The sequence below is a fragment of the Mustela nivalis genome (assembly GCF_964662115.1).
Source record: "Mustela nivalis genome assembly, chromosome: 14".
NCBI classification, from domain to species: domain Eukaryota; kingdom Metazoa; phylum Chordata; class Mammalia; order Carnivora; family Mustelidae; genus Mustela; species Mustela nivalis.
The window spans coordinates 9,833,286-9,860,760 of record NC_139033.1 but is presented as its reverse complement, the minus strand read 5'-3'; the positions used below and the strand labels follow the sequence as shown (position 1 = coordinate 9,860,760).

At 56.7% G+C, this 27,475-nt stretch overlaps 2 protein-coding genes and 2 long non-coding RNA genes across 7 annotated transcripts; 1 reads left to right on the top strand and 3 right to left on the bottom strand.

The window, feature by feature from the left end:
- Positions 1-1,768: 1,768 nt before the first annotated feature.
- On the top strand, positions 1,769-9,308 carry CFAP73 (cilia and flagella associated protein 73). 3 transcript variants are annotated; one of them, XM_082698519.1, is made up of 8 exons: positions 1,769-2,157; positions 3,484-3,598; positions 4,349-4,453; positions 5,494-5,694; positions 6,184-6,405; positions 6,710-6,868; positions 8,380-8,465; positions 9,224-9,308. In XM_082698519.1, the coding sequence occupies exons 1-7, from the start codon at positions 1,901-1,903 to the stop codon at positions 8,458-8,460; spliced, it is 1,140 nt and encodes a 379-aa protein (XP_082554645.1). In that variant the 5' UTR covers positions 1,769-1,900; the 3' UTR covers positions 8,461-8,465; positions 9,224-9,308. The 3 variants fall into 3 exon arrangements, with proteins under 3 accessions (XP_082554645.1, XP_082554643.1, XP_082554644.1); XM_082698517.1 differs by having other exon boundaries at positions 1,877-2,157; positions 6,190-6,405; XM_082698518.1 differs by having other exon boundaries at positions 1,881-2,157; positions 3,493-3,598.
- On the bottom strand, positions 3,227-7,149 carry LOC309847795. Its single transcript, XR_014302626.1, has 3 exons — positions 6,920-7,149; positions 4,339-4,525; positions 3,227-3,636 (listed from the first exon to the last, which is right to left on the bottom strand). It is a non-coding gene; the product is annotated as an uncharacterized lncRNA (long non-coding RNA).
- LOC309847788 lies at positions 7,194-7,873 on the bottom strand. Its single transcript, XR_014302618.1, has 2 exons — positions 7,576-7,873; positions 7,194-7,368 (listed from the first exon to the last, which is right to left on the bottom strand). It is a non-coding gene; the product is annotated as an uncharacterized lncRNA (long non-coding RNA).
- On the bottom strand, positions 9,180-27,475 carry DDX54 (DEAD-box helicase 54). Of its 2 annotated transcripts, XM_082698384.1 has the most exons (21): positions 27,379-27,475; positions 27,081-27,292; positions 24,567-24,696; positions 22,917-22,987; positions 22,626-22,814; positions 22,472-22,521; positions 21,389-21,430; positions 21,175-21,270; positions 20,363-20,484; positions 20,185-20,246; positions 19,959-20,090; positions 18,443-18,653; positions 15,902-16,036; positions 14,350-14,580; positions 14,184-14,257; positions 13,425-13,625; positions 12,585-12,727; positions 12,385-12,498; positions 11,647-11,751; positions 11,286-11,401; positions 9,180-9,790 (listed from the first exon to the last, which is right to left on the bottom strand). In XM_082698384.1, exons 1-21 carry the CDS (start codon positions 27,416-27,418, stop codon positions 9,558-9,560), a joined length of 2,709 nt encoding a protein of 902 aa, XP_082554510.1. In that variant the 5' UTR covers positions 27,419-27,475; the 3' UTR covers positions 9,180-9,557. The 2 variants fall into 2 exon arrangements, with proteins under 2 accessions (XP_082554510.1, XP_082554511.1); XM_082698385.1 differs by lacking the exons at positions 27,081-27,292; positions 27,379-27,475 and adding an exon at positions 26,305-26,392 and having other exon boundaries at positions 24,567-24,746.

Genomic DNA, 27,475 nt, shown 5'->3' with positions numbered 1-27,475 from the left:
GAGGCTTTAACCCACTGAGCCATCCAGGTGCCCCCACGTGTGATGACTTTGCATTGAACTAAATACACACACACACACACACACACACACACACACACACACAGAGGAGCGCATGTAAAACCATGAGAACTGAATAAGGTTGGCAGATTGTCTTGATGCCAATTTCTTGGTGGTGATTGTGTCCTATAGGGTGCAGGATGGAACCCCTGGGGGGAACAGAGTGAAGGGAAATGGGACCTCGCTGTGTTGCTTCTTCAACAGCGTGTGTATCGACAAGGGTCTCTGAACAAAAAAGTCTTCCAGGAGCTACACGTCTATTAGAATGACGTTCAAGAATCACACCAGTACCAACTGCTGGCAAGGCTACAGAGCGGCGATGAGACCGCTCATGCTTTGCTGGCGTGAATATAAAAATGGTACACTTGGAAAAAGTGTACACTTGAAAAAAGTACACTTGGAAAAAGTTTGCTGTTTTTTATACAATTAGACACAGACTTACCATATGACTCAGCAAGCTTACTCCTATGTACTTACATGGAGCAGAACGAAAGCTTATGTTCACACAAAAAGCTGTACATGAACACAGGCTCTATTTGTAATCGCCCAGAACAAGAGATGACCCAGCAGGGGGCTGACTAATGAGACCAGGATGTAAAATCAAATACTACTCTACAATGGAAAAGAATGAAATACGGGTACACATGTGGACGTGAATGAATCTCAGATGAACGCTTCTGGGTTACAGAAGTCAGACTCCAGCGGCCACAAAGCAGAGAATTCCATTTCTGATATTCTGGAAAAGGCACACCCACTGGGACAGAGAACGGGTCAGTGAGTGGTTACCAGGGGCTGGGGTGGGACCGAAGGTTGGTTATGGAGCATGGGGACGGCAGGGGGTGAGGGAAGCATTTTGTGTCTTGGCCGTGGTGGTGGTTACATGACTCTGCGCATTTACTAAAACTCACAGAACTGTATGTGAAAGAAAATAGGAAGTTTACGGTATGTAAATTATACCTCAATGTTTTTAAGTAAGAAAATATTAGGTCATGTATCTTATAACTTCACATCGATTTCTGTAGAAGGTGGTATTTGCAATTTAATGCAATGTCCTCAAAGGGAAAATGTATATTATTTTAGCTCCTTTCTAAAAATATGCTCTAACAAAATGCTTAGGAGTTGTTTTTTAGCGATTTAGGGATTATAAGTATAGGTGTGTTTTTTTTGCTAATAGTGTTTTTCTACGATAAGAAAATGCAGTTCTTTACATGAAAAAATTATTTAAACTGGAAACTAAAATAATAGAAAGCAAAGACGAGAAGATGCTAGCGGGTGTTATTTCTGAGTGGAGGACCCAGGGGTATTACTCTGGGCATTTTTCCCTAATACCGTTCCCTGGAGTACTGTTTTAAGAATTAAATTGATATTATATAGAGAGCGCTTAGTAACTCTTGTTGCCCAAAGTATGTCAGCTCCTCCCTCTCGTATCCTCCAGATCTGGATGATGGGTCCCTTCCAAGCCGGTCTCCGCTGGGCAGTGCCGAGCTCTCCCTAACCGGGCTAGGGGGTTCCCTGAGACTTGGCCAGGGTAGCCCCATCCCCAGCAAAGGGAGTTGACCCTCAAAGAGCTGCAACACAGTAAGCCTTCAGCACCCTGCCCCGGACCTGGCAAACAGTAGGTGCCCAATAATTATTCTTTTAAATAGACAACTGAGCGTGCAGCCACGATAGAGGCGTGCTATCTCACCCAGCCAGGAAGAAGCTTGACCAGGCACGGTGCACCGAGGGACCCACCTCCTTCTCACCGCACCCCAGTTTAGATCGGGAGTCAAAGCCCTCTCTGGGATGGGCAGAGCGCGCTCCCGTTCCGGCTGCCCCCGCACCTCGCTCCCTCCCTCCCAGGATGGATGCCCCTGGTCTCAAGGAGGCAACGGAATGTTGTGTGGTTGGTTGCCCCAGCAACCGGGGCCTGCTAGGTGGCTGCCTTCTTGGAGTACAAGAGCTCGCTGCCACGCTGCCCTCAACCCGAACCCCCCAGGGCCTTCTGAGCCAGCGCAAGACTCCTGCCTTGTGGAAAGGAAGCCCCGGGACAACTGCAGGGAGAATGGACGTGCCCTGGGAGGACTATTTCCGACTGGCCTTGCAAGAGAAAGTGCCCGAGTGAGTGCTTCGGAATGGAACTGTGGGGGAAAGGGTGGCAGGGGGCAGAAGCCGGTGGGATGACCCATGCCTTCCCCTTGCCTGTGTCGCACAGCTTCCTTGGGCGGTTCCTGGTGGCGTATTACTGTCCCCACGTCACAGAAGAAGCAACTGAGGCTCAGAGGAAAGTGGCCTCTGGGCTAGTTAGGGCAGAGCTAGCAGCCCAGGCTTCTCTTCTGTTCCTGATCCCCACCCCTGGCGGACATCCAGTTGAGATTAAATCCTTTGGACCGAGGGGGAAAGGAATTCTGTGAAGTCCTGCTCTGCTCTCCCTGCAAACTCTGCATGTACAAGGAGGAGTGGAGGAAGCTTGTGGGGTACCTCCTTTGTGTTCCGCAGCGGCTGAGAGTCCCAAGCTCAGCGCCAGAGTCGGGACTGGTACTGAACAGAATGTTCAAGCATCCCTTCGGCTGTCTACACAGCCACGGTGTAGGGTGTAGGGCCGTGCGCAACCCCTCCCACCGCCCAACACACACACCCCAGCAAGACTCCAGATCCCAGCCCCCTCCTGGAGCCCTCGCATGGAGGTCTAGGGCCACAGCTTGGCCACAGCAAGTAGCTGATCTCTGCACCCCATTCAGCCCTCCACCACCCCCTCCTTCCAGTTCACCTGGAACTCCCCTTAGTCTCCTTTCTCAACCCCGCCCTGGGTCACCGCATCAACTCTGCTCTCAAACTGAGCGTGACCGTGACCGCACTCCTCGCCCCTCCCCTACGACCACCTGACCAGACCCACACTGTCTCTGTGTTATCCCAGAACCCCTTCACCATCTCCTGCAGCTGCCCTGCCTCTCCTATGGTTCTCGGCCCCCACTGCAGCCTCGAGAGCCTTCTACAATCCAAAGTCCTTCTCTTGAGGCCTTGGCATTGGCCGTTCCCTGCAGGTATCCACGTGTTGACCTCCTCTTGCTCCCACGGGTCTCTGCCCGGGTGACCTCAGGGTCTCCTCGGAGAGTCTTTTTCACCTCCCCATTGAAAGACTTCCTTTTGCCTGCTTAATACTTCATCAGACACCTACCATGCCCTGGCCTTATTTATTATCTGTTAGCTTTATTTCCTGTGCCCCCACCCCAGCAGAATGCCAGCTTCTGGAAGGTGGGGATTTTGCACTGCCTCCCCCCGCCCCGTGCCTAGAAAGGTGCCCGGCAGAGTAGTTGCTCTGTACGATATGTTGAATGAATGAACAACTCAACAACTAGTATATGGCTCGTGGGGGCATTTCAAGCACTAGAGGGGGGTTTGGGGGCCCTGACTCTTGCCTCCTTCATTCCCATCTCCCCCTTGGAGCCCCTCCAGGAAGATCCCGGAGCACAATGTGGACCACATCCCGCCGGTGCTGCGCCTCCTGGAGAAGAGGCAAGAGCTGATGGATGCGGACCGGGATCTGCAGACCCAGAAGGAGGTGAGCCTCCACTGCAGTCCCTGAGACTTTTTCAGACCCTGGGCAAAAAAGAAAAAAAAAAAGGTGGTTAGCAGGGGTTGGGAAATAATGCAGCCAACTTACTAGCTACAGAGTCTGAGACAGGTCCTTTCACCACTCTGAGCTTGGGTTTCCTATCAATGATCAAGTAAGATCAGCTGATGCACATAAGGGCTCACTGAGCACCTACTATGTGCACGATACGGCACTGTGATCTAGAAGTCTCACCACGGTCCCCCTCTGTGGGATTCACCGTCTAAAGGAGACACATGTCCAGGTGGGGACGCACTGAGAAGGTTGTGGGAACCGAGAGGAAGCCCCTATCTCCACCAAGGGTGGTCAGGGAGGGCTTCCTGAAGGAAGTAATGTCTAGGGATGGGCAAACGGCAAATCAGCTTAACCCGCAGAAGGGGGGTTTGGGTGAGGGGGGGAGAAGCCGGCAGAGGAAAGGGCGCATACAAAGATTGGAAGACAAGGACAAAACACAGGAGGACGAGTGTCTAGAAGACAGTGTCCGAGGAAAGGGGTAAAATGAGACCAGAAGGAAGGACAGGGACGGTGGCATGCAGGGCCATTCAGGCTTCATCATGCATGGTAGGAGCATTAGGTGGATTTGAGCAGGAGTGTAGGGACTAGATCAGGGACTACAGATGACAGAAGTAGGAACCCGAAGGTGCTATATAACTTGAACCCCCAAACACACACAGAAACCCACCCCTCACCTCTCCCCAGGTGTTCCAGGCTTTGACAGCAACCCAGAAACAGCGCCGGGAACAGTTGGAACAGAAGGAGCGGGAGCTGAAGGGATCTTTTGTCCACTTTGACAAGTTCTTGCAGGTGGGTGGATATGGCTGGGGGAGGGGAGGCAGTTCATCGGGTCACAAAGTCACCATCCTGTCGTGGCCAGACCTGCATGTGAATTTTAAAAGTGGGCTTATTGGGGGCCCCTGAGCAGCTCAGTTGGTTAAGTGTCTGCTTATGACCTGAGCCCAGGGTCTTGGGATCCAGCCCCAACTTGAGCCCCACGTCTGGCTCTCTGCTCAGCAGGGAGTCTGCTTCTCTCTCTCTCTCCCCCTGCCCCTCTACCAACTTATGCTCTCTTTGACTCGCTTACTCTTTTCTCAAATTAATAAACAATTTTTTTTTTTTTTAAGTGGGCTTACTGGGCGCCTGGATGGCTCAGTGGGTTAAAGCCTCTGCCTTCGGCTCAGGTCATGATCCCAGAGCCCTGGGATCAAGCCCCACATCAGGCTCTCTGCTTGGCGGGGAATCTGGTGGGGAGTCTGCCCCCCCCCGCCCCCGCCTGTCTCTCTGCCTACTTGTGATTTCTGTCAAATAAATAAATAAAATCTTGGGACGCCTGGGTGGCTCAGTTGGTTAAGCAGCTGCCTTCGGCTCAGGTCATGATCCCAGCGTCCTGGGATCGAGTCCCACATCGGGCTCCTTGCTCCGCAGGGAGCCTGCTTCTCCCTCTGACTCTGCCTGCCATTCTGTCTGCCTGTGCTCCCTCTCGCTCGCTCTCTCTCTGACAAATAAATAAATAAAAAATCTTTAAAAAAAAAATAATAAATAAATTAATTAATTAAATCTTAAAAAAAAATAAGCATCTTTTAAAATTTTAAAATAAATAATGGGCTTACTAATACAAGAGGGAGTAGTAGGAAATACACACGCACTGCCTGAGGCATTTGAGTTTTTTAAAAAAAACACAGGGGTAAGTGAGGGACCAAAATCAGAGATCCTGGCTGAGTCTGCCCACAGGCCATCTGTGTGCTACCTCCCGCGCCGCGTGCGGGTGTTGGGGCGGGTAGAAGCGGTGAGCCCCGTGGGCTCCCCAGTCGTGAGGGCACTCGCCTCCTTTCTGTCCGCCTCCCCAGGACACCGAGGCCCGGCGCAGCCGCGCGCTGCACAGGGCGGCAGAGGAGCGGCTGCAGGCGAGCCGCCAGGAGGCCGAGGCACAACGGCTTAGGGTCCAGCTGGAGGAGCTGCAGCGGGAGCGCGCGCGATTGCAGCGCCGGGTGGAGCGCCTGGAGCCCTGCGCGCGCCTGCTGGGCCAAGTGTTGGAGCAGCTGCCGGAGGTGAGGGCCCTGCAGGAGGTTTTGGGGCTCGGCGCCACCGCGCAGCGTCGGGTAGCCTCTGGGACGGCTTTCCGGGTATGCACTACTGGAGTGCTGACTGTATGCCAGGAATCACCACTTATTGAGCACTGGCTGTATGCCTGGGGACAAAGTTTGTTCTTGAATTCTCCCCAAAGCCCCGTGAAGTGAGTCTTGCTCTTGTCTACCGCATCTTATAAATGGGGAAACCGAGGCTCACAATGGTAACTTGCACTCAGGGACACACAGGCGAAGGGGGAGGGGGTGTATCCAGGCACTCAATACCAGTTGAACGGAACAATCACGGGAGTGAGGCTGGGCTAGGCTTAATGCTGGAGTGGGGAGGGGCGGGACGAGCCCTCATTTCTGGGGTAGGCGCTGTGTGATGCCCTCCTTCGGCACATGGGCTAACCGAGGAGGAAGCGCCCGAGGGCCAGGCGGCGTGGGGACCCCATCTTGACCCCACCCCAGTTCCAGGACGTCCCCGAGCTGGTGGCGCGCTTCGACGGCCTGGCCGATATGCAGGCGGCGCTGAGGCTCACGGAGCGCCAGCAGCAGACGGAGCTGGAGGAGGCCCGCGCGCGGCTGCAGAGGCTGCGGGACGCGGGGCAGGACGAGCTGCTGTTGCAGAGCCAGCGGCGAGCTCAGCTGCTGGAGCGCCTGGAGGCTGCGAGGGAGCGAACGCTGAGCTGGGTACGGCCCTGCCGGGAGGAGGCGCCCACCCGGGGCCCCAGCCGCCCATTGCCCGAGTCCAGTGCCAGGGTTCCTAAGATCAGAAGGACCGATGCCTACCCCGGACGGGCAGCGGCGCTAACGGGCAGGTGCAAGCATCAGAAAGCGCTTTAGGGCACCCGGGGCCTGGCCCAGCAGATCCTGACCCCTGTGCCTGCTCCCCCCCCCCCCAGGGGCCTCTGCGCCCCTGGAGGGAAGCAGACAGGCCCCAGCCCTCCTCAGCAGGCTCCAACCCTGATCTGGAAGGGGGTGGGGTGTTCTTCAGGAATCCAAGTGGATTCAGATCCAGAACACAGCAGCGGAGAAGACCCTTGTCCTGGGCCGCAGCAGAATGGCCGCGCTGAACCTGTTCCAGCTGGTGTGCCAACACAAGGCGCAGCCCCCCACCCTGGCCATTGAGGACACCGAGGGGCAGCTGGAGCAGGTGCGCTCCCTCTTCTGGCCCGTCCCACCCCCAAAACCTCAGGAACCTCACCTACGCTGGGTTAAGCATGATTCTCTGTGAGCCAAGCTGCCGGCACTCCAGAGGTGGGCTCGGTGGCCTCCTGGGACCCCTGCCGAGGAGGCCTGGGTTGGGTCTTGGCTCCGAGGGGCATCTGCTCCGTGGCCACAAGGAAGTCATGCTCCTCTCTGGGTCTCAGTGCTCTCACCTGTGCCCAGGGGCTGGGGGTGTGTACTGACCACAGACACGTTCCTGACAAGAGTCTGTCCTTTGTCCCAGGGTCAAAAAGCACAAACAAGTGACAACATTGATGAGAAACCAGGTGGAGATTCACCTTTAATTAACCCCTGACCCTCTTGCTCCCTGCATGGATGGGCCGCAGCTTTCCTAGGGAGGGAGAGGATGGGGCTGGTCCTTGTCTGTCTTTCTGCAGAAATGCATCACAGATGTCACCATGCACCAAGTCATTCAGGTTTGCGAGGCTGTAGAACGTGTGACATGGTTTACAATGGCAAGGGGGTGGGGTGGTTCTGACTTCAGATGCCTCTGTGGCTTCTAATGGGGCCCCAAAGCACGGTCCCTTTCAGTGGAAGAAATATGAAAGGTCCAGCTGCCCCTGCCACTCCTGTCCTGCACCCCACACCCCGGATCCCAACCAGACACGGAGAACTCGGGCTCCGGGAGCCTACCTTTGTGCCACGGGCTGAGTGGGATGGGTCTGTGGACACCACTGTTCTCTCAAGTGTGGCCCGCCACCCTGAGCTCCACGAGATGACTCCAGGAGGGACAGAGGCTGAGGATGGAACAGGCAAAAGCCTGTCCCTTTTCAACGGACCCTGATCCTACCAAGGAGATAGGGCGAGTGAGTGTGCCTTTAACCCCTGTGGTGCTCCCTGGGCCCGGGCCTCACGCCCCCTCCAGGCAACAGCGGAGTGCAAGAGTCAGCTGGGTTTCTTGTGCCTTGTGTTTTTCCACTGCTCCTCCGCTAGTGACAGGGGGTAACTTGATTCTGTTTTTGTTAGAAATGTTTTCCTTTTCAAGTGTGACAAAGGGGAAGGGAGAGCCCAAGGGTAAGTTGGCCTCCGGCTAAGTTCCGGCTCTTGGCAGTGGACATTAAATTCATTATCAATAAATAAGTGACTTAAAAGGAAATATGGGAGGTTAACCCAGGGGGACGAGAGCAGGTCAAACACCAATATGGCTGATCCGATTCAAAGGGGGGAAAATGAATCAAGGGAAGTGAAAATACTCATTTAATTATAATGCAGGTGATAACCAGGTAGGAAAACTGAGAGTGTTTGCTCACAGGCCATTCAGGAGGCTTGGACCCAGAACAGTCTAGGGCAGGTTGGCTGGCCCCTGGGAACCACTGCCATCACTTTTAATAGGGGCTTCCATCCCCAACCCGTGCTCTGCAGCATCCTGTGTTGGGGACATGGCGGAACTGGACACTCGGGGGCTGGGATGTGACTGGCTGTGTTGGGGACCCACAGGTGAAGCTGTTCATCCTGGACCTCTCCGCCATGCTGGCCAGTCTTCGTCAGGCCGAGCCCACACCTGCCTCCCAGCCCTGATCCAGGTAAGCAGGGGGACAGGGTGGCCGCCCCCGCCCCCCGACCCTGAAAGGAAGTGCACATTTCCTGCGGGGTGTGTGCTAAGAGGTCCTCACCTGAGAGAAGGGAGGGGGCTGTGTCCGCTCAGACTGCTGTGGGGAGTACAGGACGGGCATACAGCAAGTACTAAATAAATGTGGGCCACGTGGTGGGCACCAATCTGTCATCCACCACATGGCCTGGGACCAGATCCTCCCTCCCAGGGCAATCAGGGCATTAAACAAGCTGATGTGTGTCAGGGGTTTGAAATGAAGCCTGATGCAAATTCTGGTAAATTCTAGAAGAGTCTTTGGTAAGTAAAGTAAAATAGGACCAGCACGGGGGCCACACAGCAAGCACCCACAAGTGGGGCACCCGTCACAAGGCCTCCTCTGTTGTGGATCTGTGGCCTGAGAATCCAACTGCTGGAGACTGTCCTTAACCTTCCCAGGACCCCACACTGGGGCTGGAGAGCACAGGGCTCAGAGGGTAGAGGCCAGGACAGGTTCTGACCTGTGGGTATGGTGGGGGTCATGTGAGTCCCCTTCACAGCCAGAGGAGGAGCTGCTGAGCCCTCTGCGGCACACCCCACCTCCCACCCTGAGTCACCACTCTCTTGACTTTTGGCCACAGTAGCTGGGGCTTTCATAGCTGGGTCCGCCCCTTCCGGCTTCATGGTAGACTGCACTCCCAGTCCGCTCGAGATGCTTAATAAAGGTTTATTACATTAAAAATACATCACCAGGCCTTAGGCACTCAGGGCTTCGCCCCATGTGGCCACCACCTCTGAACTCGTGAACCACCCAGAACACATGGAAGCAGCAGCAGCTGAGTGGTCAACTTGGGTTTTGGCCGCCCCGACGCGGCTGGCAACCCTCCGTGCATCCTTGAAGACCGAGTGTGAATGGTTCCACCTTGGGCAGAGGCGGCCGCGGCCCCGGGTGGCCTGACAGCACCCCTCTCCTGCAGGGAGCTCCGCCAGCGGCTGGCCGAGGGCCAGGCACACGGTGGCACTCGGGAACATCTACTGACGTCCACCCCTGCAGCACGCGAGGAGCCATGGTGCAGGGTCAACTGCCTTACATCCTCTTCCTCATCTTGCCCTTCTTGGTGTGGGTACCCCGGCCAAAGGCGCCCCTCTGCAGCTCCTGGGCTCGGCGCCGGTTGCGGGCAGACAGCTGCTTCAGGCCCCCTCGCTGCAGGAAGCGCAACTTCTCCGCCCGGCGCCGCTGCTTCAGGATCTGCTGCTTGGTCTTGAGCTCTGAGCGCACGCGGCCTGCGGGAGCGCCCGGGCTGCGGGGCTGGGATGCACCTGTTGGGAATTCAGGGAGCTCAGCCTTCCGGTCTACTCCTAGGGCCTCCTCTTCCCGGAAGCCTCCAGACCTTCTCCCCCTCTCCCACCCATTCTGGGTTCACTGGTGTGGCCCCAGGGTCTGGCTCACTGTAGGTGCTCAATAAAGCTTCCACAGTCTGCTGCCGTGATCAACAGCATGGACCCTTGAGCCCACACCTCTGGGGTCCAAATCCCAGCTGTGACCTCTCAGACTCTGACCCTCTGTTCCCCGCTGTGAATTATGGGACTCATGGGTCCCAATGAGGAATCGGTTGAGGAGGAGGTGTGTAAAGTGCGGGGGACGGGAGCCAGCCCACAGTAAAGGCCTCCCAAGTGCACTATCATGATTACAGACCATTCGATGGAGATTTACTGAGCATGAGCCCTATGCTGGGCACCGCGGAGCCAGCACTGACTGAGACAGACTCCAATCCCTATTTCCACAGACCGCATGCTCTCGGCCGTTAGCTTAACTTCCTTGGGCAGGAGAGAGGGCAGAGAAGGCCAGAGAGGGGAAGGGCTGGGCCCCAGGTCACACAGCGGCAGCAGCAGACATCATGGCCCCACCTCAGCCTGCTCTCCCAGGGATCTAGAAGGGCACCTCCCCCCACTCCTGCCTCCCTGGCTCCCCACTAAACCCTAGGCTCCCCTCCTCTACCATGTTCCCTCTCCCTGTCTGGCTCCTCCCCACCTGTAAGAGTGACCTTTTCAGGGTTTCCACACAGATGATCATTACGGCGACCCCAAATGTCTCCACAGGGGCCGGGGTGCCTGGCAGGGACCCATCACCCCCAAGGAGGACAAAGCACAGAGGGAGAATGGCTGTTCCTTCCTGAAGCCCACAGGCAGACCCAGAGCCGCGGCTAACACCGGGAGCCGAGCCGTGAGGGGTGAGGGGTGAGGGGTGAGGGGCCCAGGGGAGGCAGGGGCACGTGCACAGAGGCATAGAGAGATGGAGACAGACAGAGACACCAAGAGGGAAAAGAGAGCACAGAGAGACAGGGAAGGAGAGACCAAAGACAGAGATGCCTGTGCAGAGAGAGGGAGAGATATGATGAGGGAGAGATGAAGACAGAAAGGGGAGAGAAAGACCGAGACAGAGGAAGAAAGGCAACAAAAAATGAAATGACGAGGGAGACAGATGGAGACAGAAAGTCTGAGATGGGAAGAAAAGGAAACAAAGACAGAAGGAGGAGAAAGCAGCCGAGAGGAGCAGGAGCAGGGATGCCCAGTCAGAGAGAGGAAGAGAGGAACAGGGACCCAGCAAGAGAGAGGGACAGAGAGTGGCAGAGAGGAAGCTTCTGAGAAAACCCGAGACAGAGACAGAAGAAGAAATGTAAGAGACCTAACCAGAGAGAATAGACGCTGAGGAGAGCGGACAGAGCCCGTTCACATCCCACTCAGCCTCACAGAGAGAACCAAGGCCGGGATGATCCAATGGACACTTGCCAACCTGCTCTGAGGACCATCCTACCTTGTTGGCCTCTTCCGCGCTTCCCACCTCTTCGCTCTGGGCCTCGCTGCTGGGACGTTCCTTCGTCTTCTGAGTCCCGATCATCGATTTTCTGTTTCTGTTTCCACTTCTGGTAGCTGGGGAGCCGAGTTAAGGAGACTACGTGCGGGACCATGATGCCCTAGATACCCCTGGGCGGGAAGTAGGTCCTGCACCCCCTCCAGCAGATACCGTACCACCTCTGGGGGCGGGGCAACAGCTGCTCAGCCCCGCCCCCACATCCAGAGTACCCAATGAGAGAGGCTCCCCTGTTCCCTCCCTCAACCCGTGCCCGCCTCTAGGGGCTGCTTGTCCCGCCCCCTGGCCCCGCCCCTCCGGATACAGGTCCCGTTTATAGGAGCTGCTGATGTAGCGGCCGCTCTCTGTCTTGATCTTTTTCTTGTCCTCCTGTCCTGACTGTCCCACAAAGCGCTTCTTCTTCCGGTCCCTGCAGGAGATGGAGTTGGGAGAGCTGATGTGGAAGGAGGTGGCCTGGCGCAGCCTACTTTCCTTTGGCGCCTGTTTCTTCCCCACCCTCACAAGGGTGGCAGCTGGCCCATGTCTAGCATACAGCAAGTGCTCAATTAAGGCCCATTCCCTGCCCCTCCTCACCTTTTCCTAGCAGCCCAGGTCTCAAAAGATGGTGTGGGGGGGGTCACTGGGAATTGGGGTCCCTGGATCAGGGTTAGGGGCCCAGTGAGGTACCAATCCTACTCTGCCACCTCCTGGCTTGGTGACCCTGGGTTGAGTCACGCCATTTCTCTCGAACCAGAGTCCAAATGGGAGAGATGGGTCATGAGCTCTGTCGAGAAAGACGAGCCGGCAGGAAGGACAGAAGGACCCAGATCCCTGTTGTGTACAATCAAATCAGGGGCACAGGCTGTGGTGTGGGGGTGATGGGGTCAGTGTCCTTGCTGTGCGTGAGCACGGGGGACGACACGGAAGGGCTCACAGTCCACACTGCACACAATCGAATGTTGGGGGGTGATCTTTCCTGCTCTGGGGGAGCAAATGGGAGCCCACCTGCCTCCTGTGTGGGACCACAGGGGGCATGTGCTCGCTAACTCGATTGCTGGCTCACCACTTCAGCTGCTGCCGGCCTCTGGTCAGGTTCTGGGCTTCGTCCCCCATCAGGTCCAGGACAGCGCCAGCCACCTGCTGCTCGAATGCGCCCCCGTCCCCACCAATGCTCAGGCTGCAGGCAAAGGGCGGGGACATGCCACAGAGTCAGTGGGGGGCCCATCAGACCCCATCTGCCTGACCCCAGGACCAGCCACTCACCCCCGCTCACTATCGAAGTCCTTGGGCCGGTAGGGGACGTAGAACTCCTGGTCCCGATGCCGGGCCTCCTCCCTCCGCCTCTTGGCTCCCCGGTCAGGTCCCGGCTGTGGCCGCTTCCGGCCCATGACCTCCGTGAAGACATCCTGGCAGATGGACACCAGTGTCACACCTGCAGCCCCCCGGGGAAGCCACTGGCCTTTCACCCGCCAATCCGGCTAGAGTGAAGGGCCAGCAGCTTCCAGGACTTTAAAACTTTGATACTTCCGGGTGCCTGGATGGTTCCGTCATTAAGTGTCTGCCTTCAGCTCGGGTCGTGATCCCGGGTTCCTGGGATAGAGCGCCCCATCGGGCTCCCTGCTCAGTGGGAAGCCTGCTTCTCCCTCTCCCACTTTCCCTGGTTGTGTTCCCTCTCTTGTTGTGTGTGTCTCTCTCTCTGTTAAACGAATAAAATCTTTAAAAGAAAACAAATAAATAAAAATAAAAGTCTGGTACTTCTATCTGTGCCCTGTTTTCTGGTCTGCACTGTAGGATGACCTTGGCACCAGAAGAGCCGGCCGGGTATAAGAGGAGGAAGCTGGGGGCCAGCTGCGGCAAGACCCCTTTCCGGCCCCAGGCTGGTCCCTCAGGCTGTGTGACCAAGGCAAGGCCCTGCCCCTCTCTGGGCCTGGCCTTGCTCTGTATACTATGGACTAGTCCAGGAAGTTTTAACCTGTATGTTTCGGCTACTGAGCCCTCGGTGCAAATCAAATACGAGAGGAACGTCCTGGTAGACCTCAGAGACTGGGCCTGGGGGTAGAGGCTGGGCCGGGGGCAGGGGGCGGTTAGAGGTGGGAGCAGTACCTCCACACTCTCTCCTGCTGCCTCTTCTTCCTCCTCCTCGGGCTTCTCTTCCTGGGATGCCAGGCAGCTGGGGGCTGGGCCAGCTGTGTCCTCCTGCCGCCCCTGCTGGAAGCTGGAGATGGCCTTGCGGTCCTTTTGCCGCTTGGCACGCATCACCTGGCTGCTCGGGTCCCGGCTGGAGGCGTTGATCTCAAAGATGGTCTGCAGAGGGAACGCACCAGTTCTTCCCCCAGTGGCCTCCTACCCAGCCCTGCCCTCAGCAGCCTGGTGGGCTCTCTGCGGCATTCCTCCCCAGGTCCTTCCAACTCTGTGAGGTTGGTACTCTGGTTACCTGCATTTCCCCATTAGAAAGGAGGCCCAGAGAGGGCAAGACACCAACCCAAGGTCACACAGCTGGGACAAGTGAGAGTGGCATTTTGAGCCTGGTTTACCTGGCACCCCGGTGGGGTGCCCAGTGTGAGTCAAGAGGGCAGGAAAGGTGACTAAAAGCCAGCTGGAGGCCACTGACAGGCCCAACACATGTCACCCCCCTTCCAGAAGTGGCAGGAAATGGCTACCACACAGGGTACCCGCTGCAGACTAGCAGGGACAGTTCCAGAACAAGGGGCATGTCTAGAGATGCTGAGGGGGCAGAGCCGCAAACTCAGAGGAGAAGCCCCACGGGGGTCTGGCTTGGGGTCAGGAGCTTGGCCACAGTCCTGGCTCCATAGCAGCCTCCGGGACGCTGGCCCCCGCGGGCTCTCCCACGCCCTTACTCACCGCCCGTGAGCGGTAGTTCCTGATGCTGTCCACCAGCTTCAGCCGCTGCAGCTCCCTCTCCTCGAAGCGCGAGCCTGGTGGGGACGGGGAGGCGGCGTGAGGCTGGGGAGGCTCCGCGGGGCCCACCCACAGCGCACTGTCCCAAACCCCCCACGCGGGGACTCACTGAAGAGGGGATGCAGGCCCAGCCCCGCGAGGTCCAGCTCCTTCGCCCTCTTGATGGACTCGGGCGAGGCCGCGGGCCGGGAGCGCACGTACTGCTGCTGGGCGTTGTCGGCCACCCGGCCCAGGCCCCGCAGCTCCAGCGACGCCGCCAGGGTGCCCCGCAGGCTGCTCTCCTCGTCGTCTACCACGCTCTGCGGCACCCGGCCCAGCACGCCGTCCACGCTGCCCGCGCCTGCCAGCCACACACGGAGCCTGTCGGAGGCCTTGCGGCCCGGCCCCTGCCTGCAAGCCGTCCCTCCCCGCCCTGGCCCCAAATCACATCGTCCCCAGGGATGGAGCCGCGGTTCTGGCCGGCCAGCTGAAAGAGTTCAACCATGTGTCCACAGTGGCTGCCTGTTTTCGGGAAGAACCCCTCTAGCTGTGTTCTGTCTTTGCCGGACTTGGAGGAGCTGCTGTAGGTCGTACGACCTGCAGAGCCCAAGCCATTCACCAGCTTGCTCTTTCCACTGACTCTCCCACGAGACCGCCGGACAGCCCCACGCTACAGAAGAGGACATGAGGCTCAGCAGAGGTTTAGTCCTGCCCAGCAGCGTGCCAGAGTGCTGTCCGGACTCGGCCCCCGCACTGGCTCGAGAGCCGGGCCACCCACGCTGGCTAGCTCTGGGGCAGGTGCAGGATGGCCGCCCCCAAGAGATGTCTACCCAGTGCCTGGCTTCTGCTGGGACACTGTTGTGGGGGCTCCTTTCCTCTCTCTGCCCCTCGCACCCCCACTAATTAGTGTCGACCCAGGAGGTCTGCCAAGGGCTCCAGAATCTGCATTTGAACAAAGGGCTGAGCTGCAGGTGCTCCTGGCGCTCTGGAACCCGGATGTGGCACATGGGGTGCTCAGAGAAGGCACAGAGTGCCCCGTGCACAGGCTCCATTTACACCCAGCTTCCTGAATCTGGGCTCCCAACTCCCTGCTGAGTAATAAGCAATACGGGACTAGTGGCCTGGCCTCACCTATAAAGCAACCCTCTTGTGTTCTCAGATAGACACAGGAGACAAGGTGCACTAAGGGCCTGACACACAGTAGAACCGCAGGAGGAGGCTACCATGATCCCCGTCACCCGCCCCATTCAGTCCCACCCCAGAGATTCTGGGAAAGTTCTGAGAACTTCAGTCTCCCTCTGCCTACCTGGGCTGTCCCAGAAACACAGTCAAGGGCAGGGTCTCAAACAGATGCCCACAGGGGCCAGGCAGACAAAAAAGCAAGAAAGGTGGGCGTGCAGTGGGCCTGGAGGCCCTTCCATCCAGGGTGCACGGCCCAGATAGCCCGTACAACAACCTCAGGGAAAGGTAGACTCGGCAGTCAGACCCAGCTGCTTTCCAAGAGACATCAGAAATCCGGATTTTTATGTGAAATTCTGAGTTTAAAATATAGGGCTTTTGCCCTGGGATCCAATCCAGGCCTGCCTCCACCCAGAGCCAGTATAGCCTCTCCCCGCCTGCACCGGGGGCTCTGCAGCGGACCCCCAGGGACCTCCTGCCCCAATCCTCTGGCCTCCACTCACCTGAGGACCCCTCATGGGGGCGGGCAGGGGTAAGGGCGCGGCCGAGGAACAGGTGCAGGTCCAGCAGATAGGGGACCTCGTCTGGGGCCACCAAGGAGTAGGCCGTGCCGCTTCGGCCAGCCCGGGCCACGCGGCCTGTGGGGAAAAAAGGTCAAGCTGAAGCAAAGACAAAGGGCCCTACAGCCCAGCATGAGTCCGGCTGGCCCAACTCCAAGGGCATGGGTCAGGCCAAGGCCACACCTCACTGAGCTGCTGTCCTCGACTTTGAGAAGGGGCAGCAATGGTCACTAGGGTTGCCTGCACATGCGTGTGAGCCCACACAGTGCTCTGGGAAGTCGGCAGAAATAAAGATGAGGCCACATGTGCTCATTATCAATATCAAAAGTCTTTGGCATCCCTGTTTGGGAGATTTTCCCAGAGGAGATAACCAAGGATCCAAAGGTGCACATTCAATAATGTCTACAGCAGCTCTGCCTACAACAAGCCCAAGTCGGAAACCACTTCAAGACTTGACAGAGGGGCGCCTGGGTGGCTCAGATGTTAAGCATCTGCCTTGCCCCAGGTCGTGATCCCGGGGTCCTGGGATTAAGTCCCACATTGGGCTTCCTGTTCGTGGAAAGCCTGCTTCTCCTTCTCCTACTTCTCCTGCCTGTGTTCCCTCTCTCGCTGTGTCTCTATCAAATAAATAAATACAATCTTAAAAAAAAAAAAAAAGACTTGACAGAGGCTGGGCTAAACGGCTTAGCTGATGATCACATGGTGCGAATTACACAGGTGAGGAAACGGGCCGGCAAACTGTGGCCAGTGACCAGAGCTGGCACCCGACCTGTTTGTGTCCATAAAGTTTTATAGGCACTCAGCCATGCTCCTTCACTTACATATTTTCTAAGGCTGCATTCAAGCTATAATGGCAGAAATCAGGGAGATTATATGCCTTTGAAGCTTAAAGCATTTCCTATCTGGCCCTTTACAAACAGATTTGCCAACCCGTCAAAGAGTGATGTTTCATGGTGAACAGAAAACATGAACGACACACACTGATGCAAGAAAAAAATGACAGGAAAGAATGTCCAGTGTGATTCTAATTCTGTGTTAAGTGAATCCAAGTGTAACGCTACCTTTGGCTTATTTCTGCATCTCGCAAAAACAAAGTGTCACCAGGTTTGCAAGATTCATTTGGGGTGGTCTGACTAACACTGCGGGTCACAGAGCACATGAGGAACTCCCTTTGTGGGGGTTCTGTGCCCCTCAAGGAACCTGCAAGCCAGCTCTCCCCAGGGCCATGGACACAGCGAGCAGGAACCAACAGGGAGCCAAGGCCTCCAGACCTGTAGTCCGGGGCCCAGACGGAGGCCTCCCACACGCCCCGACTGAAGGTGGAAGCAATTCCCCCGGGGCCCAGCACGGGGAGTCCAAATTTACTTATTCAACGATGTTCAATCATACGGAACCTGCCCTCCAGATTCTTTTCTCACGGACGTGCATTTAACTTATTTGTGTTTACAAATGAAGCACGCACAGTTCTGAGTTAAAAAAAAAAAAAAAAAAAAAAAAAGCGAAGAGAATAGAATGGTGGTTCCCTGGGGCTGGGGAAGGGAGGACAGGGTATTAGTGTTAATGAGAACAGAGTTTCAGTTTGGAAAGACGAGAAGGTTCTGGAGGCGGTTAACTGTTGCACAACCATATGAATGTACTTCATGTCTCTGAACGTACACCTAAGAATGATTAAGATGGTAACTGTGTGTTACGTATACTTTATCACGATTTTTCAAAAGGCAGCAGTGACAAGAGACCCACTAGAATGACAGCCGTGCCAGCAGGGAGGTAAGGAGGGACAATGAAGGGGGGGTTCCAACCCCAGCTGCCCCACTTTGCTATCTGCATGACCCCTGGCCAGTTATGAACCTCTCTGGCCTCAGTTTCTCTGTCTGTAAAACGGGGCTATGCTGCTGGCACCCGCTACCCAGGATGGTAGTGAAGATGGAAAGAGCCAGTAAAATGCTCACACTTGGGCCCGACAGGCGCGCTGGGTGGGCACCAATCGCTGTCACATCGCCGGTGACAGGCGCGTGGCTTACCGCCTTCTATGTGCTTTGGCTCATTCCCCACTTTTCCGACTATGTGGCTGCTTTACTTTTATCCCCGAAAAATTATAGAGTACTTGGCCTGGGAGGGCAAAGAGGAAGGTGGGCCCCGCGTGCGGACTCGAGAAAGTCAAGAGCTCCCTGCCATCTGGCTGGGTGAACAGGAGGCAGAGTTCAGCCTTGCAAAGGTTTAAAGGAGAGGAACTAAAATGACAGAGTTTCGGGAGAGGACTGTGAGGAGGAGGGGGCTGAGCAGTATGCCATCGGGCCCCAGGACAGGGAGAGAGAATCCAGAACGGGGCCTCCAGAGCTGCTCCGAGCTGTGGGAAGGCCTGGGCCACATCCCTGAGCCGCGAACTTGGCGGACCCTTCCCCAGGCCTCCAGGTCTCTCCCCAGAGCGCCGGCCCTGCACGCTCAGCTCCCACCCTGGGCCAGGCCCGGTCCCGGGCTCCTCACCCACGCGGTGCAGGAAGAGCTTGCCCTTGGCAGGGAAGCTGTAGTTGATGACGTTGTCCAGCAGCGGGATGTCCAGGCCGCGGGCCGCCAGGTCCGTCACGATGAGGGTGGAGCACTTGCCGTGGGTGAACTTGGCCAGGTTGATCTTGCGGGCCGTCGGGTCCAGGGCGCTATAGATGTGGGCACAGCTCACCCCCTGTGTTGTCAGCAGCTGCTCAGAGTGAAGACAAGAGGGAGGGAAACGGGTGAGAGGGCTTGCAGGAGGCGGGCGGGGGAGCCAAGCCTCGGCGGGGCTGTGAGGATGGGAAGACCCTGGGCTCCGGGGGGCAGGAACCTCTGGTCGGAATCCCAGCTCTGCGGGGCAGCTGCGGACACGGGCGGAGGTCTCCCGGAGGGAAGTGCCAGCCCAGGACTCCAACCTCATCCTGCCTCCGCCACTAACAAGCTGTGTGACCTTGAGCAAGTTCCCTAACCTCTCCGTGCCTTTGCTTTCCTCATCTGTAGAATGGGGGAGACCGACAGTTCCTTCTTTGTGGCTTTGTGACGGGGATTAAATGAGTTAACACCCATACAGGGGCCGAGCAGAGGGCCTGGGACATAAGAAGTTCCGTGACAGTGTCAACTGTTCATTAAAAACTACTATTTTGGTTTTATTCATCAGTGATACCAGCAGCTGCACAAAGAAAGCACCGTTAAATGCACAACAACCATGTGAAACCCAGTGAACCGTGTCCTCAGATAACAGACCTCAGGGGTGGCCGCCCCGAGGGAGTGGCAACGACTGGCAAGGGGCCCAGGCAGCCTCTGGGGCAACCGGACGGCCCCATGCCGAGGGTCCCAGGTGCACAGGTATGGAAAAACTCTACCACGCTGCTGCCGGAAGCTCAGAACACTTTACCCAGCTTCCAGTTCGCAGGGGACGCTTCCGTTTTAGAACGTGAATTACACGGGACACTGAAAATCTACAGAAAATGGCAGGATTGAGGCAGGGAAGAGTCTTCAAAGTAACTCGGATGTAGGAGAGTGTCAGAGGTATCAAGACAAGGCACGAGTCGATCACTGAGTACTTGGCAGTTCGTGATGCTATTTGCTGACGTTAATACGTGTTTGGAATTCTTTTTTTTTTTTTTTAAGGATTTTATTATTTATTTGAGAGAGAGAGAGAGACAGAGAATGCACACACGAGAGAGCCAGACAGAGAGCAGGGGGACAGAGGGAGAGGGAGAAGCAGGCTCCTCGCTGAGCAGGGAGCCCACTGTAAGGCTCGAACCCAGGACCCGGGCATCATGACCTGAGCCAAAGGCAGATGCATAGCTGACTGAGCCACCCAGGTGCCCCTGGAAATCTTTATGATAAAAAGTTAAAGAATAAAAGAGGACCGGCCCTGGCCAGGCCAGTGACCTGCTCTGGTGCTGCCCTCTGGTGGCCTCACCCAGAACTGCAGCTCCAAGCTGGCCATGGAGTTGGTGGTGGTCCCCAGGAGGGTGGCCCAGTGTTGGTTTCCCCAACCGCCTACCTCGCTGAGGTACTCGGCGTGATGCTTCGTGGCCACAAACACCACCGTCTGGTCCTGGGGCCGCACCACGGTGCGCAGCAGGTGGAGCAGCACAGCAGCCTTGGTGTCCTCGCGCACAAGGAAGAAGGAGGTCTGCGGGGAGAGGGGCCAAGGTGGGCTCACAGGGTCTCAGCTGCAGAAGGGGCTGAAGGGGAGCCTCACAGAAGGGGCCCGGGTGGAGCCTCACCTTAAGCTGCTCGTTGAGTTTGGTGTCCACATCGAGCCGGATGAGCACAGGCTCCGTGAGGCCTGTGGGTGGCACAGGGAGGGTGTTGGGGGTGGCTGGTGGGTAGGGACAGGAGGACGAGCCCCCAGACCCCTGAGCAGTGGTGGCCCCAGCACCACCACCACCCCGGCTCACTCACCCGCCCGGGCGAACTCCACCAGCAGTTTGGGCAGCGTGGCAGAGAACAGAACAGTCTGGTGGCCCCCGGGGAGGCGGCCGATGATTTCCTGCAGCTGCTCGGCAAAGCCCATCTCAAAAAGCCTGGGGGACAGAGGACAGGGATTGGGTGAGGGGCTCCCATTCCAGCGAGTCCCAAACCTGTCGCCCTTGCCCCGGACGCGCTCTCTGCCATGTGCACTGGTGTGTGCCCCATATGACTCTTTACCTCACTCTCTAGCTCACATTTTCTCTGCGTGACCACCTGTGACCACCTGATCCCTGGCAGTGACCACCTAAAAACCTCGTCTGTTCTCAGTTACGCAGCTCCGAGGCCAATGCTAGCGGCCCTCCCTCTGCGTCAGGCATGGTTTGGATGCTTTCCAAGCGCGGACTCTCCCGGTACCTGCCAGTGTGGGCTCGTGGATCCCCTGTCCGGAGCCCACCGACAGGCACCAACCCTCAGATGTGCCCAAGTTCATTGCTGGGTTATGATCCCACTGTCTGGCTCCAGCCTGCTCCCAGCTTTGTGCTACTTTGTATTTCTACAAAATCATGTGTTTGTTGTTTTACTGTTTCCTCCCATAGGCCTAAAATGAAATACAACATACAAACACAAAATAAAAAGTTTGGGTGCAGGCAGCCTTCAGTCCTGGTGGTTCCTCGGGTCTGTGGCCCACGGTGGGGGTAAACTGTTTTGAGTGCAGCCACGCTGCTCTCTTCCGGCCAAGCCCTTCCTCCAGGCCTCGGGGTAAACCCTGGCACACGTGTGTGGGGCAGTGCATGTGGCCTTACCTGTCTGCCTCATCGAACACCACATACTCTATGCTCTGCAGCTTCAAGTTCATCTCCACAGCCACGTGTACCAAGCGCCCTGGGGTAGCAATGATTCTGGAAGGGGGTGGGCAGGTCAGGTCAGCCACGGCTCCCAGCAGACCCTTCCTCACACTCCCCAGCAGTTGGCTATCAGGGAAGAGACCCCAGACTGCCGTCCTCAACCCAAACTCACATGTCGGGATTTTCATGCAGGGCAGCAAACTGGTCTTCCATCCTGGGGCAGGGGGTGGGGGGAGAGGAGGTGTCAGCTTGACACAACAGCCGCTTTAAACCCTCTCCCTCTCCAGGTGGCCACGGGAGGCCCATACCCCGCCCCTAGGCTCTGAGGTAGGGTAAGGCTATCACAGAGGTTCTGGGCAAAGGTGCTGACAAGACACAAGTTCAAACACGCAGAAGGACTGATACCATGAAGAGTTCCCCGAGGAGATGGGCTCTGCCCAGGTACTCCCTGCAACCCCCCTCTGGTCCACCACAAGCCTGCCTCTGCCTCCAGCACCAGGTACCAGCTAGCCCCAGAACCACCAGCTCCCCAAGATTCCAGGCGGCCTGGACCCCTGTCCTTGTTCTTACACCCCCAGGTTGGCGGCCCTAACTCTGGCCCTTCTCTGGAACACTCGGGACACCCGAAGGAGCCAGAATTTTGAGTCTGGCCTCATCTAGGGAGGTATCTCGGATCATCGCGAGCTCCCCAAATAACTAAATACAATGCAGGCAAAGGAACACTTAAAAACCAAACATTCTCCTCAGAATCCAAAGTGACTGGTCACAGTGACATTCCGAGAGAAGAACAAGGAAGGGGCCGCCCTGTGAGGGAAAAGCTGTGAGACGGGGCAGGAGGCTAGGTTCCGCGGCTCCGGGCCCATCACGTGCTGTCTGCTCATCTGGAGAACAGGTATGGCGTCTGCCACCCACAAACACGGGACCAGCCCATCAGGAAACCCTACAGTTCTCAAATCTGAGTGACTGCAAACACTCCCTGATTTCAGTACAACAGCTCACAATTAGGCATAGGTGTGAAAGTTGGTAGAGCTGAGCGACCCTGTGCACCGCGGGCTCCCCCACGGGCACGAGCCCCCACTGGGAGTTGCGTGGGAAATTCTTGTGCTACTTTACTGCACGTTTGCCCTTCTTTTTGGGATATGCAGGGAAGCCGCCATCGTTCCTAAGCTGCCCAGGCTCAGGGGATCGGGCACCCTGGAGACCCGGGCTACGCTTGCAGGGTGCCGTCCACCGCACGGAGCAAGGGGGCTCTTACTTGTCCCCGCCCAGGATCAGGGCAGTCCTGAGGCCTGTGAACTTGCCGAGCTAAGGGGAGAGAGAGAGAGAGAGAGAGAGAGAGAGATGACACAGCCTGTGCCGGCCTCCCAAACCGGCCCCAGCTCAGCCCAGCGGCCCGGGCCCCAGCACACCTCTTTGGTGAACTTCATGGTCTGCAGGGCCAGCTCGCGGGTGGGCGAGAGGACAAGGGCACGGGCCCCCGTCTGGGCGCTGCGGGTCTTGAGCCGCTCGAACATGGGGATGAGGAAGCAGGCCGTCTTGCCACTGCCAGTCCGGGCCATGGCGACCACGTCCTTGCCGTCCAGGATCACGGGGATGGTCTGGAGGGAAGCAGGTGGGGGGGCGGGGGTCGAGAGGCTGGACAGGAGGGCCAAGTCGGCCATCCCCTCCTCCCAAACCCCATCAACCGTCCCGTCTCGTACCTTCCTCTGGATGGGTGTTGGCACTTTGTAGCCCTTCTTCATGATGCCCTTGAACACTGGGTAGCTCAAGCCTGGGAGAGAGACAGGGATGGTCACGGGGAGGGGGGCCCCTGCAGCACAGGACAGAAAGCCAACCAGGGCAGACGACCATGTCATCAACATCAACAGCAAGAAGAAAAGAAAGGGGACAGAACAAACCTCAGGAGACACACCTACACCCTGGGGAGGGGGTGGTACACCTCAGTCGGATTCCGACTTGCACACACACTCAGCACCGTGAGACCACTGGGGTCTCGGCCCTGCTGCAGGTGTGGTAAGGTCACGTGGGAAGTATTCAGGGATACCGAGAAGGCACATCTGCCATTCTCGTCAGATTCCTCCAGGATGCTGGGGACAAGCGGGGAGTTCTGGAGGAAACAGGACAGACACTGGCGATGGATAAGGGGAGACTCACTGTTTCCTATTTTTTTAATACGTTTGAAATTTTTTTATAGCTAAAAGAGAAGAGTGGGAAGTGGCCAGGGCCTGCAATGGGTGCGGGTGTGGGTGCTGACCAATGAGGCACGTGGCCCCGCCTGGGGGAGGAGGTGGCCTTTTGAGACTGTCCCTGACTCAGCTTTGTGACAATGGGAGGGCAATGAGAGGCCTAGGGACAGGAAGCACTGTGATTGTAGCTGGGTTTGGGTCAATGCTTCATCTTTATAATCCAGGAAGGCAAAAAGTAGCCACGTGTGGATGTTTCTATTTGCTTTTTCTCTAATTGTGGGTAAAAGTTTAGCAGTTTTAATATATTAATTCGTCGTCCAAATTCCTTTTGTGAGTTGACTGTTCATTTTTTTTACCCAATTTTCTATCAGGGTAGCTTTTTCTTATTGATTTGTAAAAGCTCTTTGTATATTAGAGATGTTAATCCTGTATCCATCCCCAAGGATGCAAGTACGTCCCGGATACAGCATGTATTTTAACTCCGTTTGCAGTGGTTTTTGGTGAACATACATCTAACCGAAAAAAAGTCACATCAGACAATGTTCAGATCATACTTAGAAAGGGCTTCTTCTTTTTAAAATCATGAAAACATTCGCTTTGATATTTAAATCTTTGCGCCATTCGTAAAGAAGAAGAAAGAGCAGAGCACCTGGGTGGCTCAGTGGGTTAAAGCCTCTGCCTTCAGCTCAGGTCATGATCCCAGGGTCCTGGGATCGAGTCTCGCATTGGGCTCTCTGCTCGGCAGGGAACCCGCTTCCCTCTCTCTGACTACTTGTGATCTCTGTCTGTCAAATAAATAAATAAATCTCTGTCTGTCAAATAAATAAATAAAATCGTAAAAAAAATAAAATAAAATCTTTACAAAGAAGAAGAAGAAGAAAGAGGGTTCGCGTTATTTCCCGCTAGCTAGGTGTCCCGATACCACGTGCTGCTCTCCCTTTCCTCCCTTTCCCGTCCTGCAGTCAAACCCCGAACGGCCTCACCTGTTCTGGGGCCAGCGCTGCCCTGCGTCTGCATTATCTGCTCTCACACTGGGCCCGACCTCAGTCTACCCAACGCTTCCCACGGGGCTGGGCCGACATCAGTACCAGAGACCAGAGCACAGAGGGCAGGGTGAGCCCCTGCTGCGACTCCCCCAAAGTCCTCGGACGCCGGCTCACCCACCCATGGACTGGAAGCCTCCGGACTTCTTCTTCTTCTTGTTCTGGGCGCGTACCATCTCCCGAGTGTCTGGCTCCACGTCTGAGGCGCATTCCGAGGTGGGGAAGCTGGGCAGGGGTCTGCCAGGTGCCAGCTGGGAGGAAGGATGGAAGAGGCAGCATCACGCCTGGCACAAGCAGACCCCTGGGGGCAGGGAGAGGGGCTGTCTTGCTGCGGATGCCCCTCCATTCACGCTGAAGAGGCCTCTGCCGGGTCACGTGACCTCTCTGCTAAAGGGCTCCCCTATGCCTGGGCCAGGGCAGGGCAGGGGACAGAGAGTGGGCTGTGCAGAGTGACTGCCTAGGTTTCAATCCTGACTCTGTCTCTCTGTCACTTACCTGTTGCGAGACCTTAGGGGAGACACTAAATCTCCCCGAGTCTGTTTCCGTATCTGGGAAACAGAGATGACGGACAGGAGCATGGGTCTCATAGCAGGTGTCAAGAATACAAGGACCAAGTAGAAGGCCTAAAACAGCACCCAGCACATAAAAGGTGGTCTCATCCTCGTCCTCATCCTGATCTGTCATCCAAAGCCTTCAAAATTTAAACTCTAGAGGGCCAAGCAAACATGTACCGCGTACGGGACTACACTCCTCCACGCTGCCCTGTCTCCCTCTCCCGAGCCCCCTTCTGACCCATCACTCTTCCCAGCTCTGCTCCCCCTGTGCAGGCCTCCTCCCTGCCTAGACAGGAAAGGACCCACCTGTCCTAGCACAGCCATATCCAACCCCGACCCCTCCTCTGGGGAGCCTTCTCAGACCACAGAGCTGTTCCCCCTTCCTCTCAGAAATCACATTTACGGAGCACTAATTCATACTAGGGTTAAAACTTTCGTGGCATTCACTCTAAGCCCGGTGACGCTCTGAGCATGCATATAAACTCGTCCACTTTTAATTCTCACGGCAACCCTGTGAAGTAAGCACTATTAGTCTGTCCATTTTATGGAGAAGGGAACTGAGACACAGGGCAATGAAGTGACTGCCCATGTTCACAGCCAGCAGGGATTTGGACCCTGACTTCAGAGTCTATGTTCTCTCCTCTGTGACCCTCTGCGGGCCCCTACAACGGTCTGGGTCATAGTTACAGCGTGTCTAGTATGGTCTGTGATCTAAAAATGGATTTCCTAGATTTAAAAGATTGTGAAAACATCAAACAAAGGAGACAATGACTTTATATGGTGCCATAAGGCCTAAAATATTTACCACCTGGTCCTTAACAGGAAGAGTTTGCCAACTTCTGTTCTAGACACGTGAAAACAAAGTGCCTGGAACCCACTGGTGCCCCAGCAATATTTACTGAATAAGTAGAACGAGTGAACACCGTAATTTAATCCTTTCATGAGTCTGCGACACATACAGTCCTCCATCTTGTACGCATGTGGAAACTTCTGCTTTCTGCAGATGTCGCAGAGAGGTTAAGCAACCTCTCCAAAGTCCCACAGCCAGTCCAAGGTTGGGCCACATTTGAACACAGGGCTGCACCAGGACAAAGCTCTTCGTCTGGACCATATCGGTGGGCTCTTTGGCACCAGCTACCTTGCCCTCCTGTGCTTTAGCAATTTCTCCACATTTCTAGAGCACTTACTGTATGCCAAGCACTGGCTTCACTGGGGTCGGGAAAGGTAAGAAGATCCAGTCTGGTCCCTGTCCTAGAGGAACGTAGATCCCTCTCTCCATCTAAACACCCACTCTTTCATACTTACCCGATCCCCACTCTGTGCCAGGCACGGGATGGGCACAGGGCTGTGGGAAATAATGTCCCCTTGGTGCTCACACCCGCCTTTTGCATATGGTTGGCACTCAGTAGTGGAAAAAGCACGCCCCCCCCAGGAGCCAGGGGTTTGAATACCGGCTCTTCCGCTCACAAACTGTGTAGCCTTGGTCAAGCTCCTTAACCTCTCTAGGCCTTAGGGTCCTTCTCTGGGAAACCAGGATGGCAGCAGTTAGCTCCTGGAGCTGGTATGAGGATTAAATGATAAGGCTTGGAAAGTTCTTAGTGTGGAGCCTGGCACATACCAAGCTGTCAGCAAACGCGAGTTTAATTTACTATTGGTTACCCAGAGGCTTGGGGGCGTCACTGAATCAAGCCACCGAGCCCGGCCTCCGCTCAATCCAACCTGGCAAGAATCCCCCAAACTCTTGAAGTCAGTGCCGCGGCACCCGCACTTTTCATTGGACCAAAGGGCGCTAGGACCCGCCCCATGGGCAGGAGGTAGCCAATGAGGGGCCGCGACCAAAAGCCGGCCAGGAAGGCCGGAAGGCCCGAGCCCCTGAACGTAGACACTCTAGAGTCGGAAGCCGGGGCGTGACCCGCACGGAGACACGTGCTCAGGCTGGCGGTCCTGTCCCCGACCCCCGGCAGCCGACCTCTCCCCACCCTCAGCCGTGCTCACACCCCACCTGGGGAAACTGAGACCGCGGGGCGATGCGCGGAGCTGGGGCCCGGACTCCAAAGTGTGCCCTGGCCCCGCGCTCCTACCTTCTGGGTCCGGGCATCATCTTCCGCCTGGATCTCAAACTCGCCGTCCTCCGAGTCGCTGCTGCGGACTTGGGAGGCCGCGCCTCGGCGCTTCCGCAGCCCCTTCTTTTTCCTCCACTGGGCCATGGCAGTGCGGGACCGAGGTCCGGCCGCCGGGAGCCTGCCGGCCGCCATGCGGGCCCTGGTGCAGGGAACCCGGGAGGGGGCGGGGCCTGCGGGGAAGTACCAACGGTGCGGCCGGGAGGGGGGCACCGCGTCTATGCGGGCTCCCCCACACACACCCCGCCCACTACCTCACCTGTAGACCCAGGAGGATTGGCGCGCATGCCCGGACACATCCCTGACTGGGCTGAGCGGGCCTTTTCCGAGGCTTCGGGGAAACTCCGGGGCCGTCC

Excerpts from the sequence above, each read along its gene's own strand:
- CFAP73 (XM_082698519.1), top strand. The coding sequence starts at position 1,901 with ATGGATGCCCCTGGTCTCAAGGAGGCAACGGAATGTTGTGTGGTTGGT. Across the intron at positions 4,454-5,493 it reads ACTTTGACAAGTTCTTGCAG|GACACCGAGGCCCGGCGCAG; the intron begins GTGGGTGGATAT and ends CCGCCTCCCCAG. Across the intron at positions 5,695-6,183 it reads TGTTGGAGCAGCTGCCGGAG|TTCCAGGACGTCCCCGAGCT; the intron begins GTGAGGGCCCTG and ends ACCCCACCCCAG.
- DDX54 (XM_082698384.1), bottom strand. The coding sequence starts at position 27,418 with ATGTGTCCGGGCATGCGCGCCAATCCTCCTGGGTCTACAG. Across the intron at positions 21,271-21,388 it reads CTGCATGAAAATCCCGACAT|AATCATTGCTACCCCAGGGC; the intron begins GTGAGTTTGGGT and ends ACCCCCTTCCAG. Across the intron at positions 20,091-20,184 it reads AACTCAACGAGCAGCTTAAG|ACCTCCTTCTTCCTTGTGCG; the intron begins GTGAGGCTCCAC and ends CTCTCCCCGCAG.